Source organism: Cyprinodon tularosa, unplaced genomic scaffold (genome assembly GCF_016077235.1).
Source record: "Cyprinodon tularosa strain WSP-4 unplaced genomic scaffold, ASM1607723v1 ctg395, whole genome shotgun sequence".
NCBI lineage: Eukaryota > Metazoa > Chordata > Actinopteri > Cyprinodontiformes > Cyprinodontidae > Cyprinodon > Cyprinodon tularosa.
The window spans coordinates 101,044-120,381 of record NW_024039113.1 but is presented as its reverse complement, the minus strand read 5'-3'; the positions used below and the strand labels follow the sequence as shown (position 1 = coordinate 120,381).

Sequence of the window (19,338 nt, the reverse complement as noted above, 5' to 3'; positions counted from 1 at the left end):
TCATGTTTTGGGTGTACTATTCCTTTAAGATGTATGATTCATGTATGATAAGATTCTATAAGGAGACAGTTAAAATAAAAAAAAGAAGAGTTTCAGCATAAATTCTCCCCACTTTCTCCTAAATTACTTATAATAAAGTTGAAAGATTTTATTTTTTTTCTATTGTTTTGGTTGCTGCAGGCTGCATTGAATGCAGTCTATTACATTAGTAGGTCAAACCGAGAGAGATTATTTAAGCAAAAAGTGATGGAAAAACAAAGAAAAAAACAAGGACCCCCTCCGGACACCACACCGATTTATTCAGCTGTTGTCTAGTGAATGGAAAACAGTCAACTTCTGAAAGGAGCTTCAGTTCATGTGTGTTCAGTCTCTGATGTTCCCCGGCTAAATCCCATCCTGTGTATTCCCCGTTTCCTGATCAGGAGCAGTGATTTTCAGCCTGGAAATTCCTGCTGGCTTGACAGCTCCAGCTTTGTTCCCTGATGTGTTTAGCTCTGCTAGCACATAAACCCTTGATTACTCATCTGTGGATCTTCCTGACAAACACCATCCAATTCTCTCCCCGACTGGAATGGTTTCCTTCTTTGTGGAATGTAATGTTTAGGGATTTTTCTCTCAGTTTTGCAAACACGCGGGTATCGACGTGCACTGTGACATGTCGAGCTATGGTCACTCGAGCAGGTCTATAAAGAGAAACAATTAGAGTGCATTCTTTCACTAGACCACGGCTTGGCAGAGAGCCTAATGCCTGACTAACTCCGGCTGCTGATTGTGAATAATCCATTTAAGCTTGGTCATTGTTGGTTTATTCAATTTACTGCAAGAATAAAGTTATAAAAGCGACTCCTCGCAAAACGAATGTTAGTGCTCATTCTATTGCATGAAGACGGACCGAAAACAATGATAATGAGTAAGATGCTCGAGCATTTTTTATATAATATTAATTCCTTAAATTGTTACTCAGACGCATATCTACACATGACACCCACAGGTCAAACATTTTCTAAATAACTCCAGCATCCTTCCAGGAAGTGAGAGCAGCGTTCCTCATTACAGCTGGGATTTGAGAGCAGCTCGGAGTTCAACAAGTCAACGTTCAAGACAGGACAAATTAGACAAATGCGGTAAGACAAAAATATCTAAAAGGCGGTCCAATCAGGTCACCTTCCTTTATCAGAAGGACCCCGGCCTGAGAGTAGAAACCTTAAGATAGAACACACAAGGTGGGTTTAAGGTATTTTTATCTTTAAATGTGCTCTTAATAGTAAATTGTTTAACAGCAGTTTGAACTTTATTTATAATGTTCACCCCACTATTTTAACGCAATTTCTATTGTCTGGTGCTTAGGAAAACGAGATTTTTTTGTCATGGAAATTCCATCATATAAAAATACAAATGACAAAAGTTGCTTTAAAAAATAGCTCTTATTTTAATAACCCCCTCTTGAAACTTTCCTTAATTTAAAGGGTAATAAAATTTAAGTCGTAAAAAAATGCGGTACAACAACATCTGTGACAACAAACAAGGGAAATATAACACTAAATGTTTGCAGGTAGTGGCATCACACATTTTATTTTATCAGTTGTACATACAAGAACAAAAAGAGATGAACTGATGTCACATGCAAGTTATGGAAAGCCAATGAATGGATTGGTGGGAAAAAAAATTGATTTTCCAAAAATGCATTTTTAATAAACACAAAAATCCATTAATGGCGCAACCGTAATTTTGACATATACAAATATAACTGTATTCAATAAAAAAGATGTTTGGTGGAAACTGTAAAGGCGGGAAATAATTTAATAAAAAAATAAAAATCAGTGGTTCCAACAAAAAGAACAGGTAGTCTACAGTTGGCTACTGATCATCTGATGACTACTTTAATTTCACAGCAGCTATTTAGTGCCAGTTATCGCTAAAATGGGGGTATTCTAAAAATATACTTTCATGACACTGATTAGTCATCAATATGGAGTGTATGTCAATATTGAGATCCGTTAAATCCATTTTTACTAATTCCAAACCCATTTATCTTTGAAGGATTTGAGGATGGTCAGTAAAGATGGGAATAGGGCACCCTTGATGGTCATCCAGTATACTGCATGGCAACGTAGAACAATGTCTGCATGTGCTTGCTCCTAAAGGCTATTTAGAAAAATTATTTATCCCAACAGAAACACTTTGGACTGTGGGAGGCAGTCAGGGCAACAAGAATGAACCAAAACATGAAGGAGGAGAATATGATCCCAGAGGGGAGACAGGGGCTGCAAGGCAGTAGTCGATCACTTCACCATCATGAGGCCCAGTCTCAAAACCAGTGACTTCTTTATAGTGTGATATATTTTCACGGCTATAAGGCGCACTTAAACGTCTTTTTTTCCCCTCAAAATGTGCGGTGCGCCCTTTGGTGCGGTGCGCCCTATGTGTGTTGTAACTGCGACTTTTGAGACTACCTCATTGAGGGGATGATGAAAGAGTGGCTGAATGTAAGGAGACCAGGTGTTTTTTTTTCCACTCATCACCATCGCTGGTAATCTGTAACTCCATGCGTGCCCATCTCACAGCTGATGTGAAAAACATGGTGAAACAAATTAACGCTGTGCTCGCTGTTATTCAACCGCTCGACATCGGTGTGAACCGGACGCAGCAGGTGCAGCAGAAGCAGCGAGTTTACATGCAAAGTCAATGGTTGACGCGCATATAGGCGCAGCAAAAGGTCCCGCAGCGCGTTTTGAGCAGCAGGCGCTGCGCGTCGGGAGCGTTTAAGCATCTGCCAACGCGCTGCTGCTGCTCGAGATGGAAAAATTGAAGTTTTGCTGCTGGACGCGCCGCATCAACCAATCAGAGAAGCTGATCTGGGAGCTGACAGCGAGATAGACGCAGCGCTCTGATGACATATGATAATAAGGCAAATGAAAAAGGCTGGATGGATGAGGAGATGATGAAAGCGTGGCTGAGGCAGGTGTATGTGAGGAGACCAGGTGTTTTTTTTTCCACGCATCACCATCGCTGTTAATCTGTGACTCCATGCGTGCCCATCTCAGAGCCGATGTGAAAAAAAAGGTGAATCAAATGAACGCTGTGCTTGCCGTTATGCCGGTGGGTCTGACAAAGGAACTTCAACCGCTCGACATCGGTGTGAAGCGGCCGTTCAAAGTAAGGCTGCGAGCAGCGTGGGAGCGATGGATGACCGACAAAGACCACAGTTTCACGATAAGTGGAAGGCAGCGCCGGGCAAGTTACGCCACCGTTAGCGGATGGATTGTTGATGCTTGGGCTAACGTGTCTGCTGGCACTGTTGTTCAAGCTTTCGCAAAAGCCGGCATAATTTCCGAGGAGCCACCCGGCACGGAAAGTGACTGACAGCGAAGAAGGGGAAATTGGCATGTCTGATTTAGCGCAGCTGTTTAATTCAGAAACAGAGGATGATGACTTTGATGGGTTTGATTAATACTTTGTAATAAATACATGAATAAAGCACAATCATACTCAGTTTTGCTCCCGCTCTATTTTTCTACCTGAAAACTTAATTCAACAGCAGCCTCTGGGCCGGGTCTCCTCTGGTTTCACTGCGGTGGCTGGCAGGTGTTTTTTCATCTAAATAATCTAAATCTTGCAGCTATATTTTCTGTGATCAGTGGGAATAAAGTAGTTTTAATATGTTTTTAAGTGAGAAAGTCCACCTGAAAACTTAATAATTGCAGTCAGTTCATCCAGATTATTATCCTGCCTATACTATTTCTGTCGGAGGCGCTCAGACCCCCACATACCAGCGGTGCACCGACAGTAGAAATCCTTTCATCAGCAGCCTCTGGGCTGGGCAGCCTCCGGGTTCACGCGGTGGCTGGCAGGTGTTTTTCATCTAAATAATTTAAACTGCAGGCACCAGGATACCGGTAATAAAAGTGAACATATTCCGTCGGCAGGTTTCAGGATTTTAGGTTAATTTAGGAGTGATCACAGCTATGTCATCTGCGATGTGTCTGTCTCACGGCCAGCTCCCAGGTTTGATTAATACTTTGTAATAAATACATGAATAAAGCACAGTCATACTCAGTTTTGCCCCCGCTGTATTTTTAAATACAGTAGAGCTATTTAAAGGTAGTAGAGGACATGTACATGTATATAAAAAACGCGCCCTATAGTCCAGTGCGCCTTATGTGTGTGTTAAATACAGAAATGGCACACATAACTGAGACTGCGCCTTTTAGTACGGTGCGCCTTATGGTCGTGAAAATACGGTAAATTAAAGCTGAATAGTGGTCCAAGCAAAAGCAGTTTGTTATGGACCAGTCTGAGCTTAAATACTGGTCAGTTTGAAGATTAGGTCACAGATGTTCACTGTGACACACCTGATACCGCCTGTATGAGATGGAAAGAGGTCAAAGTTGGATAAAATTCAAAAACATTAAAGTTTATGAGTAAACTTGTCATTGGAGAGTGTTTAAGCCACCATATTATACATTTAAAAATGGATAACCTTGGTGATTCTGAACATTTTTGACCTTAAATGGATTTCTGCTTCATTCTAATGGATTATTACCTTGACACAAAAAGGCAATCATTCATTTGTTAGCGTCGCTTTAGGCATACAGGAATTTGACCTCTGCATTTTGCTCATGTGTTTGCATTAAGCACACACATACGAGCAAGGAGAGCAAAGAGTTGATGCAATTAACTGGTTTTCTTTAGATAGAAAACTTTGAATCAAATTGACTGTTTGATCTGGTGAACTGTAAAGTGCCTTTAGATGACGTGTGTTGTGAATTTGCGCTATATAAATAAACTGAATTAAATTGAATTGAGACTGCCAGGATAAGAGCTATACAGAGGATTCCTCACACTGGTCAAAATGATATCGGATTGCCAGGCTTGCATTAGGGTGCATAGAATAGCAAATATGCCAACACACCATATTCAGAGACCATCAGAATCAGCACCAAATACCCTATATAATCATTCTATGACCCCTTTAATAAAAATAAAAAAAATCGTCTACAGATTAATCCTTTTGCAAAATAATCATTAGTTGCAGCCCTAATTCATTAGACTTAGACAGATTTTATTTTCTCATTTTGTACACACAAGTGTATACAACAAGAAATTTTGTTTAGTACAGCTCTAAAGACTTTTTCATTTTTTTAAGTGCAGCCTTGATTTATTTATATTTATATATATATTTATTATGTTATATTTTGTATTTATTTATTATATTTAATTTATATAATACATTTCAGTAGTGAAACATTGTTAAGTGCTGTACATGAAAAAGTGTAGTGCATTACAGTGGCATAAAGTTAATTTAATAATTAATGAACATGAATAATTACAGATATTAAAAATCAATCAATGAAGAGTAAGTTGTACTGAGACTAAGTGCTTCATAATGCTACTTTGACTTATTTCAGCACTTTAAAGACAAATTGTTGCTCGTCTTTGTGGCGTTAAAGGTAAGGTTTTTATTTTTGTCCTTCCAGCATTGGCTGGGATATCATTTCCCTCCACGCTACGTCAGTCTTTGACATATGATCAAACAGGGCCGGTGCGAACATATATCTTTGGAGACATTTTGTTTTTCTGTCGGGAATTATGACTTCAGAGGAGACAGCAGGAATGAGCCTGTTGACTGAAAGTTGTCTGCAGGGTACATGTAATGGGCTGACCTTCATGTTTAACACTGAACTCTGCAGCACTTAGGAATGCGTCTGACCTCTCGGGCGTAGCTTTCAAGGCATCTGTCTTCACCCCAAATCCACAAATCCTACGGCACGCCGAGCGTTCACACAAACCCATCATTTTCAACGTATGCCGACGTTCATTTCAATTAGAGGCTACGGATAGATTTTGTCCTCAATTATCTTTCAGGACTTAAATGTCATTCTGCGGTCATTATGTGGTCAGGATGAGGCTGATCTAAAGAGAAAGGGTTATAATTATTAAACCGAATGTCAAACTGTGCTCAATTCCAATTTATCTTTTCTAGAGAGGTTCCTTAAAAAGTTGCTGGAGAAAATAAACTGGAAAATTGCATTCTCTTTATTGTATTAAGTTCAAACATTAAAAACCACACTAAAAATGCAAAAACTGAAATTTCAGGTAGCAATACTCCATTTTGATCAATCATTGTTTTTAATTCAGATATGCATAACAAATCATACACTTTACTCATTATGAAGTCAATCATTAAATGATGTTGGAAACTCTTTGGAAATAATGTTATACAATACATCTACTCTAACCAGTAGAGATGCACTGATCTAGGTTTTTCCAATCCAATCTGATATCTGAGCTGAGAGTAACGGCCAATATCCGGTACCGATCGCCATGGTAGTGAAGGCTTTACCTTTGCAAAAAGGTAAAAAATTAACAAATATATAAATGTGCTATAAATAAGTAACAAAAAGAAAGAAATAGCAGTTTCAATTAAAGTGCACTGGATTGGATCTCCGTGCTCTGATATCTAATCACAGATATCCGATCAATATCAGAGCCGATATTCTATCTAGGTATGGGATAAGTGCATTTGTACTCTCACATTGCTACAAGCAGGGTATAATACATACACACAATTAAAGCTTTTTATTTTGTATGTCACTACAACATAAAATTACCAAAAAGTGATTTTTCCATGAAGCATAATGAATTGACTTAGCTCAACTTTGAGTTAGCACCACATACAAACAATCTTAAGTTCATAACACTTCTATTTGTTAATAATCTTTTCCACTGGGTTACCGTGGATGGGGAAACATTGACCACATTTGTCACTCTTCAACAAATCTGCCCAAAGTTCAGGCTCTGTACCACCAATGGACTTATATCACTAAAGTACTTATATAATTATTAACCTTTGTAAGCACATTAAAGTAGAGACACACTAATGAGGCTTTTAAGGGCAAATATGACTTTCAGTTATTCTTTGCACATCTGACCTGCCAACCCAAAGCTGGACCAAATTTAATCAAGCCTGGTGGTGGTGGAGTGATGATCTGGGCTGCACAGGCTGAGCACCTTGCATTCCATTATTTAAACATGATATCCTTTGTGTACTATAGTAATCTAGAGACAAATGTAAGCACGTTGCCATCTGCCCCCCAGCTGAAGCTTGTTTGAAACTAGGCCATCAACGAGACACCAGCAAATTTAGCACCACTTCAGAGACGATACAAACATGTTGTCTAAAGGAAACCGATGTAAACATTCACGTACATCAGGCATTAAACAAAAGTTGCTGGTAATTAAACAAGCAAGCTGACCAAATAAACAGAGCGAGTAAAGTGTCATTCCAAGCATTCTTTGCTAAATATGTGGCATATGTAACCTCTGAATTGACTGTTTTTTGGGTTTTTTTCTTTTCAGAGAATACTGTTTTCTTCTCAGAGCCGGATTTGACTCTGAGTGAAAAAAAAAACAAAAAACATACATATACATCAAAAACACAAACACACACCCACACACACACACACACACATACATTATATATATATATATATATATATATATATATATATATATATATATATATATATATATATATATATATATATATATATATATATATATATATATAATTTGTTTTGGAACTTGTATAAAATTTTTTCTTAACGTAAATTTGTTTTCTGAAATGATCATTTGTTTTTGGAACTTGTGAAAGTTTTTTTAAATGTAAATTTGTTTTCTGAAATTATAATTTGTTTTGGAACTTGTAAAATGTAAATTTGTTTCCTGACATGATCATTTATTTTGGAACTTGTAAAAGTTTTTTTTTTAATGTAAATTTGTTTTCTGAAATGATCATTTGTTTTGGAACTTGTAAAAGTTTTTTTTTTTTTATTTAAATTTGTTTTCTGAAATGATCATTTGTTTTGGAACTTGTAAAAGTTTTTTAGACTTTGTAATGTTGGTTTGCACCTCCGATAATGGTATCAGAATTCGATGAAATCTCTGATATAAGCAAGCTAATAAAAACACTTCTCTTATATCTGCTTCTGATGTAAAGCTTCTATAGCCCTTTGGTTAACTAGTGAGAAAGGCCCTTTCTGTTCTAGGCTTCCCTCTGGACTCAGTGGAGGAAGTGGATGAGAGGAGGGTGCTGTCCAAGCTTACATCCATCATGGACAACACCTTCAACGCCCTGCACCAGAGTGTAGACGAGCTACGCGAGTTATTCACGTGAGGAGTTACGTGACCAACGTAACAAAAAGTTGTGATCATCTGTCCGAACGTTCAGTTGACTTTGCTATAAAGCCCATTATACAGTCCCCTCTCTATACAATGATGAGGGATTTAGAGGTTAGGGCGGACATTCGAGCACAGGGAGCTTGTATGAGCTATCAGAACAGCAACTTTTAAGCAGAGCATGCACGAGGAGAAATGGGCTTGTGTATGCTCCTGCATGCGCGTTTTTTAAGTGGAGATGGCGAAAATCCTCCACAATACCTTCAAACACTAGCTTTACTTTCCATATATTCTGACAATTTGTGCAAAACCTTATTTATTGAAAACACAACAAAACTTTAAGTGCTGTTACCACCCATGACACCAAGGGTGGAAAGCCACATAGTTTGCATAAAAAACACACTCCACTCTTTCTGGTCATCAGAGCTCTCACTTAAAACCATTAAAAGTAACTCCACCCGTGCGAAGGCTGATGTTTACTCTAACTACAGTTAAAAACAGGAAGAAAGGCAGACCCAGTTGAGCAACATTATGTTTATCCCTTTTATTTTTCATCAAAAGGTTTTAGAAATTAAAGTATTTAGTTCACTGTACAACACCAGTGTCATCACCCCACAGAGACAAGAAAATTTCAAGCTATATTATAACTAACTATTGAGCCGTTGACCTTAATTTGCACACATAGGATAAATGAGAGCCATGAAAAGTAAGGACTGTAGCTGAAATTGACTAAGTGGAGGAAACTTTAGCTCCAAAACATCTAAAAATACTGGAATTTGCTAAACCCATCAGAAGAATTATCTAACTATAACATTTAAGGCAATTATCAAATGAAGTAAGGTTAGCCAAAATTGTGCATGCATGTTTAATCTTCACAGTCTTAATCATATTAGAAACCTTTTTTTCTGCCACATAATGTGCCTAAAACTCGTTAAATTGCTTTAGAAATAAAAACGATTAGCAAAATAGTTGGTGACCACTAATTCATCTCATTTAGCCGTTCAGTGAAATCTGCATATTAAAAGCCTCACCCCGAGACCCCACTGTGGTACCATCTAGTGAACCCCTGACCATTTACAGTAAGCCAAGCACCCCTGCATCGCTGCTAGAGGGTGAAGTGATGGAAATTTACTAGGTGCATGTAGCACTGACCTCCCTCTACAGACGCGGCTCATCCGCAACAGATGAGGATCTGAGCTGGTTCCTATCATCATCACTTGCCTGTAAAGATTAGAAACACATTTTTCCGAGCACAAGTTGTAAACGCTTTTTCTTGGTGCATTCCTCATCTGTGGCTATTTAGTTTGCTGGGGGCCTGTTGTGACCGCAAAATGCTTTTCGTGCTCAGCTTGATCCACTGTTTTCTACAGATGTGTTTGTAGAAAGAAAGAAAAAAAAGAAAAAGTAATTTGCTTTTTCATGAAGAGGAGAAAATCTGCAAATAATAATGGTTTACATACCAAAATGGAGCCAAAATGCAAATTGCTAAGTGGGTCTGTTAAACACTATGGTGTATCTTCATTAAAGCTTCAAAGAAGGAATTTCAGCCATTAGGCTTTAAACCAAGCTTTCTTGCAAACACGTAGCCCGGAAACAAAATTTCTAGAAAAGCCTCCACTTTTCTTTCTTTTTTTTTTTCTTTCCCCCTTTAAATAATAAAAAAAAGCTTCACTGAAAAACAAACAAATCATCAACATGTTCCATAATAATCCAAAATATTCTTGACAACATAGTGCTTCTTAGAAAGTTAAAAGATGAGCCTATGTTGGAAGGGATCATGTCCCTATTGAGTTCTCTATATTTCTCAATTTTAAAAGCACCAATTTAAAATGGTATGCAATGGCCCCGGATGACATCTGGAAACACTAAACTAATAGATCCACTTAAAGTTGTTGCAGCGTTTCTATATTTAGAGAAAAACCATGACAAGATACTCTGGGGACGATGCTGAGTAAGTGGCGCCACCCTAATTTATCCCTCAGAGTCATTAAAGGAAATAAATGAGATCCATCCTCATCGTAAAGACATCCATTCCCCCAAAATAACAGCAAAAAGCTTTTTTTAACTTCCAAAATATAAAATGGCCTTGTCAGAGTTAATATTAGTCACCTCTAAGCAGTGACACATGACGAGACACATTCCTAATGGCCACCAACAAACTCAAGTGGCTTGTATAGGAAGATGCCTGCGTGACACTAAAACCGCCCAGTGAATAAATAAAAAATTTATGGCAGATCAAAAGCGTTGTTTGTTCTGAGCTTCCTCATAAATACCGCTGTATAAACATTCAATAATGCAATTGGGCTTTTTATACTCATGTCCACATGGAGAAACAATCTATACTGTAGCTGCAGCTGTAACTGTGTCAACACACTAAACATGAACGGTATGTTCCCCAAATCACAACAATAAACCACACATCGTACAAGTTTCCTTTATACAGACAAAGTCATGAGAATCCCTGCTGGGTTTTTCCTTTTATGTGCTAAAAATAACAGCACTGATCTATTTTTATTTAGCAAAGATCATTAAAATCATGGAGGGTAAATATCAGGTATTGAATGAATGGTTGAGCCAAACTAGACACGTGTATCTAATTGTACAGAAATGGCAGTTTGGTTCACAAACTGTATTAAGAACCTTTAGAAAAACAAAAAAAAAAAACAAAGAGAGAGACGTAGGACAATTTAACATCATGAAAAGCCCCGAAGCAGGTTGGTTGTTGGTGGGATTTCATGCAAGATTTTCAAAAAGATCCTAGAAAATGTGGAAAAGGGGTAACTTTGAAAGGCGAGAGACCTGTTGTATAAGAGTAATATTGAAGCATAACTAAAACCTTTTCTTATTGAATATTACAAAAAGATTAATGACCAAAAAAAATGAAAATAAAAAAAAGGTCTAACCTTCAATTTATACAGCAATATATATATATATAATTTAAGGTTATGGTGTTATTTAGCTCTCTGTAACCAAAAAGACAAAACAAAAAACAAAATGGAATTACAATTTAAATTTGACTTAATGTAGTGAATTATTTTATTTCTTTTAAGTAGCTATTGGTTTTTTGGGATTTCCCTTTCAGGTTGGATAAAAGAAAACTAGATAATTTGATTAAATCGGCCCTTAATTCAGTTTCCAAAAGATGACAGCCCCTCTCCACATCTGCTTTTTTTCTGTGTGCATGTGTTTCCTTAAATACCACCCAGATAAGCAACTATTTACAGTATTGATACATTTCAACCAAGCAGGACCACAGCTTTCATCAGCCTTCACGTCTTCCTGCATTTCATGTCTTCAAATTTAGCTGTGTTGCTTTGCTAGCTAAGCTAAAAATCACATTATGTTAAATTTACAATAACACAAATAGATATTAATCAATTAGATTAGGTGATATTGAAGGAGGCATTATGTTGTACATTTCTGTTAGAAATCAGACATGTAAAACCCAGGTAGGGATAATCACTGGTTGTCAGTACTAGTCTACTAAAACAAAAAAAAAGAGAAGAACACATGGAAGAACTTGAGTGGCCTTTGAACAGGAATAGAAACTATAAGGATGATCAATTTCTGGGATGTATTTTTTTTTTTCACTCACTCCCTCGTCAACTGTCTGCTTAGTCATTAGGAGTTTATCAGTGGTGCTAAGTTTAAATTAACAAAAACAGATATAAGACAGACACTAATGTCCTGGGCAGCGTGATCCTGTCAAATGAGAATGTTTCCCTAGGGACTGACAGTTTTTCTCATCCCTGATAAGAAAATATTTCCTATATCTATTGGATTGTCCATCTAAGGATAACAGACCTCCTGTCAAAGACCCCAAGGGGTCTCCACTCAAATTAGCAGGGGCCAAACTAAAACAGGTAGCTAATTCTGTTCATATTACTGGAGAAAATGGAGGAACATGGGAAGTGAAACCAGGGAAGTTGGGCATAGAGTGAGCAGTAAATGTGATTTGGTGAAACTCTGATTAGCGAGTTTGGGGTTAGATGAATAACCAAATTTAGAAAAAACAGCAATGACCAACTGTAACAGAAAGTGCTGATATCTACAGCTAATTTTGGGAGGACAAGTGTGTAATATGTTATTCCTTTACTTTTTTTTTTAAAAACAAACACATGAGTAGTCCAATGTAAGAGTCTTGCACATTCCCAAACACCTTGCTTCTTTGGTTAGTTATTCAGAGGTAATTACCGAGGATGCTTAAACTCACCATCTCCACTCCTTGAGGAAAAGCCGTTCCCTCCCAATCCTTCTTGGGAAAACGCTGAATAATCTTCCCACATCCTTCTCCTGAACCTGCATATAAAAGGACAAATCTCAGTCAGGTAATCGACACAGATGAAAACCAGCCAGTTGCTCTAAACCACATAAAGCAGCTTTTTTTTTTTTTATAAACCCCACAATTATGTGTACTTTGTTAGCTTTTTTTATAGTCTCCAAAAAGCTTTAAATACCAAAATTCAAAGGTTTTAGCCACGTTTTGATCTAAGAATTTAAAATTAGATTTTTGCCAGAGAAAACAGAAATACAAATAAGGAATATTTTATTTATTAGATATACTAACTAATATTTTTTCAATAATATCTGATAATATGATTGTCCTGTCAGACAATATTTATCTACCTGTGACTTTGGATAATGTGCCGTGGAAGAAAACAACCTTACAAAAATGCATGAATGTAATCAGAGATGCTGTTATCAGTAGAGATGCAGCAATCCGATACACGGATCAGAATTAGCTGGATCACATTTCAGATGAATGATACCAATCCAGCATTCGATCAAATCATTTTTATTTTTATTGACATCATACGCAGCAATACAGTTACAGTGATCTAGTAACTGATGCCTTTACTCACATGACAAAGTATACGGCTACAGTAATTAACTCAACAGTAGTATTGGATTGGTATCATATATCGACTAATACGATCAGCCCATGTATCACAAAGGACAAAAAAGGATCAGTGCATCTCTGGTTATCAGCTAAACATCTAAACACATTCCATTTATTTCTTTATTTCTCCATTCTAAATATTTTAAAGGAATATAAATGTACACCTAATGAAAGTAAGCTGCAAATTGGTTATTAGCAATCCGTGTATCATTCGTTCTTTCTATTTTCAATTGCCAATCAAAAAACAAAAAATAAAAAATTGACTGGTTATTTTGTTTTTTGTTTTTTATCGTTAAACCAAAAACGAAAAAAGGATTGGTTTTTCATATATCAATTTTAAGCTCAGATCAAGAATACGAAATGGAAAAACGGACAGCAACGCAGAATTTGATTTTAATATTTAATCGGTACAGTTTACGTGACCCGGAAGTTTGGTGGAGCTTTAGCTAAAAAAAACAATTGGCTTACCCCCACCACGTTCGATCAAGCTGCACCAGATAAGGCAGTCGGACCTATCAGCCATGGACAGTTACGCTCGAGGATCCAAGCGTGTGACTCTTAAGGAGGAGGACATGACAATGGAGAAAATCAGCAGGATTTTCCAGGTATAACTTTTTTCTTGAAACTTTTCTGTGCACTGTACTTTTAACTAGCAACAACAAACAGCGTTCTAGCGTCGCCATGGTAGCCACTTCATCACCCCACTGCCGCGCAAAGAGCTATTTCCGGGTCACGTAAACTGTACCGATTAAATATTAAAATCAAATTCTGCGTTGCTGTCCAATCCGTGTATCATTCGTTCTTTCTATTTTCAATTGTCAATCAAAAAACAAAAAATAAAAAATTGACTGGTTATTTTGTTTTTTATGGTTAAACCAAAAACGAAAAAAGGATTTGTTTTTCATATATCAATTCTAAGCTCAGATCAAGAATACGAAATGGAAAAACGCAGAATTTGATTTTAATATTTAATCGGTACAGTTTACGTGACCCGGAAATAGCTCTTTGCGAGGCAGTGGGGTGATGAAGTGGCTACCATGGCGACGCTAGAACGCTGTTTGTTGTTGCTAGTTAAAAGTACAGTGCACAGAAAAGTTTCAAGAAAAAAGTTATACCTGGAAAATCCTGCTGATTTTCTCCGTTGTCATGTCCTCCTCCTTAAGAGTCACACGCTTGGATCCTCGACCGTAACTGTCCATGGCTGATAGGTCCGACTGCCTTATCTGGTGCAGCTTGATCGAACGTGGTGGGGGTAAGCATAGATATCCATAATAAAGCCTTTATTATGGATATCTATGGGGGTAAGCCAATTGTTTTTTTTAGCTAAAGCTCCACCAAACTTCCGGGTCACGTAAACTGTACCGATTAAATATTAAAATCAAACTCTGCGTTGCTGTCCGTTTTTCCATTTCGTATTCTAGATCTGAGCTTAGAATTGATATATGAAAAACAAATCCTTTTTTCGTTTTTGGTTTAACCATAAAAAACAAAAAACAAAATAACCAGTCAATTTTCTATTTTTTGTTTTTTGATTGACAATTGAAAATAGAACGAATGATACACGGATTCTGTCCGTTTTTCCATTTCGTATTCTTGATCTGAGCTTAGAATTGATATATGAAAAACAAATCCTTTTTTCGTTTTTGGTTTAACCATAAAAAACAAAATAACCAGTCAATTTTTTATTTTTTGTTTTTTGATTGACAATTGAAAATAGAAAGAACGAATGATACACGGATTATTAGCCTGTTTTCTGACCATTTATGGCAATGAACAAGTTGAATATCTGCTGAAACAGAGCATACCTTTTTTTTTTAAACTCTCTTAAAAAATCTTGGAATGGTACTACTAATACTAAATAACAGACACAAGCATGAACAAATAACATCAAACCATTTATAATACAGTTGGAGGAAAAAAAAATTCAATTGAAACAAACCATTTATCTTTGGTTTAGGTTCTGGTTTAACCATTGGCGAAGAGTCATATACGAAGCATACAGATTCAAATTAAATGCAAAAGAGAAGCAATGAAACAAATCTGTAACAAAATGTGAAAATGTCGCATGACTTTAAGTCTGGTGAGCCATTGCTGCAGCGTTTACAGTGTAAGAAAAATCAGTCTCCTTATCTGCATCTTCCACATTTATTAATTAGGTGGAAGAAAAAAATATGCCAGTAATATCTTAGATACATTAACCTCTTACACCCTCAGGGGGTATAAATAAATTTCTGCCTGACAAAAACACACCAAAGTAAATCACTTATAGCCTCACAGCTATTAGATTTAAGAAAAAAATGTTGGTACCTCTGTAAAGGTAAGATGTCATAGAATGGTGTTCTGGTGTCAGCACCATTGTAGCTTTGACCCTGCCTGAAATATTAGGGACAAAATACAAAATATTTTGCATTTTTTGAACCTCGCCAAAATTTTCTTTGAAATAAACATTGCAAAACACTACCAAAATATTATTTATAGCACAAAAAAGTAGTACAGACTTTTAAATCTAAATGTTGTGTAAAAATATACAAAATTTGGACTCAATCAGATGAATCATATTTATTTTAGAATGGTATTAGTGAGAAATTTCTTAGGCGGAGAGGCCATTTTGGCACATTTATCCAAAAATGTCACCAAACTGTGCCAAATGTGTTTTTTACATCAATACTGGGGGTTTGTTAAAATTACGAGGTCACGTGGCAGCTGGACCCACCGGTGGGTCCGTCGGGTTCTAGGGGTTAAGAATTGATTTGTTCAAAGCAGAAGCAATCCACCTAGATGAGGAACTTCAAATAAGCCAGGTATCAAAAGAACAAGTTATTTCGTTGGAAATGTTCAAACTGTGGCTGAACAACATCCTTGGCGCTGGGGTGGGGGGTTCCTGTAGACTCGTTTTAGTCATCTGACTTTCAACAAAAGATTTAAATGCAAACTTGATTTTCACTTTTTTTTAACTTGTAGGAAGTTTTTTTTAAAATACTTTAAGCTTTCTGAGGAAAAATTTCATGCTAAAACTGCAATCAACCATGATCAGTTTATAACAAACTTAAAAAAAAAGAAGAAACTTAAGCGGATAAAAAGTACAGATGGATGGATGGATGGATGGATGGATGGATGGACGGACGGACGGACGGACGGCATAAATTTCTTTAATTTAAGATAACCATCTGGAAACTGGGAATATGGTATTTTTTTCAGTCAATTTTTTTTTTAGCTATGAATAGATGTCAATTCTTCTGACAATGGGCAAACATGTAGCAAGTTCTGAAACATTTTGAATCGAGGTTACAGTAAAAGCACAAAATATAATAAAATACTAAAAAATCTGAAATATATTTCTAAAAAAATTGGTGAGAACATAATTTAGGCTGATAGCACTGAGGAAATCCAAGCTTCACACAGAACAGGCCAAAGAACCAACATATATAACAAACCTCTATCACCAACCTCTTCATTCCCAACACTTAAATCTTCCCAAATCCAATATTGACCTATTATGATTAAAATACTTTCGCGGCTCAGCTAGAGAAAAAGTTACAAAATAAATCAACACATTGAGATAAACTAATTCAGTACTTTTAATTTGCACATTTTGGATGCTCAGATTCAACCATAAATACAACCTCTAAACTGTTTAAAACTTTTTTTCTGTATTTATTTAGAAAAGCTTTGAACTAATTTGACAGTAGCTTGTACACAAGATGGAACATTTCACATAGGAAAGGATTAAAACCAATCTCTGCTCCAATCTGATTAGCAAATGCTTTTAAAATGTTCCTCTTCAAATTAAACTGAACCTTGACCAGCACTGTTATAGGTTCTAATATTTATTTTCCTCATTCAAAGTGTCAAGTTAGGCCAACAGGGTGTGACCAATAAATATAGCCTGTACATTTAAGCACAACAACATTTCTGAGACATCGATATGGACATGAGAAATGAGCTCCACATTTAGCATGTCCGATTTAATGCCTTCAACCCTGAAATCTTTACCTCCAAATCAACCATCTCATAGATTCTCAAAGGACACCATATGGCCAGGGCTTGCAAAATTCCTACATTTAAATTACAGCCCATAACTCATGTTAGCATATCTATTTAGAGGGTGATGCATAACCGCAGCATTCTTATTTAGCAATCTTGAAAGCAAACAGAAAAGGATATTTATCTAATTAGGGGGGGGAAATTCAATGACTTCACCATGGTGTTATTTTAAACTATTTTCAGCTCTGTCAACTTGGAAACAATTTCCATTCGTTAGACAAAAAATAAAGATCTCTTAAAGACAGAAATTACATAAATGTGGCTGATAAGAGTTTATTTAACCTAGATGCCTGAAATTCAAACCATGATGAAACCCTGCATCACTATATTGCCAGCTCTGCTGATTTCAATAAACTAATGTCATATAAAGAAACAAATGCAGGGGACATTCAAGAAAAATTGGTGACTTAAAGCACTTTTATTGGAAGTATAAAAAAAAACGGCATTCAATATTGAGCTGGACACGTAACAACAGTTTATATCAGGCATTGAGAGGTCACGCAGAGGAAACTGTGTCATGAAAAATAAAAGGAGAAGTCTAGAGTTACTGGTTGTCCATGTTAAACTATCTGTATTTTAAAATATACTTTTTATGTCTACTGTCAAAATAACAAAACAGAAAAAAGAGTTGGTGTTTCTGGATTATGTGGCGATTAGAGCCGTGTCTGAACGTCCTCCCTAATCACTATATAGGGAACTATATAGTTAGTGGTTACGCCATTTCAGATGAGTGTCCAACTGTCTAGTGGATGAAAAAGTAGTGAACTCGAAAATTTCCCACAATGCACTTTGGAAATAGTGATCATCCATGGTCACTTGACAAGCAGATATATCCCAGAATGCTTTGTGAGAACACTCCTCGTAAAGCGGGATGGGATTTGTTGTGTCGGTGGCAAGACAAGGGTGTCATAGGCCCCGTGCGGGGAGGCAAGAGTTACGTGACCATTTGGGAGTAAAAAGTAGTGATAATCTGTCTGAACAGTCAGTTAACTGAGTTCACTATAAAGTCCACTATATAGTCCCCGCTTCATATAGTTATTGAGGGATTTAGCCGAAAATTAGCATTAAGTGAAAGTAGATCCATAAGCGTGTGGATTAATTCGTAAATAATAAACTGCACAATCATAACCTGGTTGGAATATCACTTGCAGGAAAGCTTGGGGGTATTTAGTACTATATTGTATTTCAAGTGTCAGGCATTATCACTATAAACACTGATGATGTAGTTTACCAGTTAAATTAATTCTTAATATTTCCAACAGCAGTTGTTTTGATGCCATTAGAATATAACCTATTGCTGGTTAGTGGAATTAATAACCAAATTACTATTTTTTTCCTGAATTAATATTTTATCTATAAACAAAAAACCCCCCAACATTTCTACAAATACCAGCTTTAAAAATGACCATGATATTGATTTTGTACAAGTTAGGACTTCCAAATACATACTGATGTGTATGCTGGCCCTTTGTTTGCACTTGTCAAAGCCTAAAACGTAGATTAGGTCACCCTGGCAACTGCTACATGTTTAGTGTTGGCAATGGATGTTTGGCCACAGATTGCTGTGAAGCACTCATAACTCAGTACATGCCATGACTCAGCAAACTCCCCAGCAGAATCCTTATGAAGCCCCCCATGTTACCGTCTGAACAGAGATTAGATACGTTGGACAAGGGAGGCAGAGTTGCCACAACAGGAAAACGAGCAGCAACACATCAACAAATTGACACAAGGTCTTTAGACTGCAGCTATCCGGCACCTCAGGCCTGCTGTCAACAAGTCCTTGAAACATAGAGCTCTACATGGGAGGGTGATCATCAATCACAACGAAGGTCTTAGGATCCAGTCCTCCTGGTCTAATGGTGTACATAGAGTCCTCTACTCGTGCTTTAGGTCACCTCAAATATTTACATTAATCTGTATAGTTTATGAGGGTCCAGCTGGTTTGGACATCTTCCCCTTAGTCCTTTTGATTACCATTTGAAAACCATACACTTTATTTACTCCAATCAGCTTTGTCTAATGAACTCAAATTTGATTGATGATTGTATAACTTGTTTTGCTCACAATTATAGGAAAGGCAAGTTCATTTGTAAAGCTCAATTTAGTAAAAGGACAATTTAAAAAGCTTTGCATGAATTAATAAAATAAAAGAAATAAAAATGAATGAGAAGAGGACCAAACACAGCATGGCGATATAGCAGGACACCAATCTT

The 19,338-nt window shown here is 36.7% G+C and overlaps 1 protein-coding gene across 4 annotated transcripts in view; it reads right to left on the bottom strand.

Annotated features, from left to right (window-relative positions):
• sbf2 (SET binding factor 2) overlaps positions 1-19,338 on the bottom strand; it is a 124,245-nt gene that overhangs the window by 94,074 nt on the left and 10,833 nt on the right. For all 4 annotated transcript variants that reach the window (XM_038297724.1, XM_038297726.1, XM_038297725.1 and 1 more), the window contains exon 2: positions 12,392-12,477. In XM_038297724.1, the coding sequence (XP_038153652.1) occupies positions 12,392-12,477 (86 nt within the window). The remainder of the gene's footprint in view (positions 1-12,391; positions 12,478-19,338) is intronic.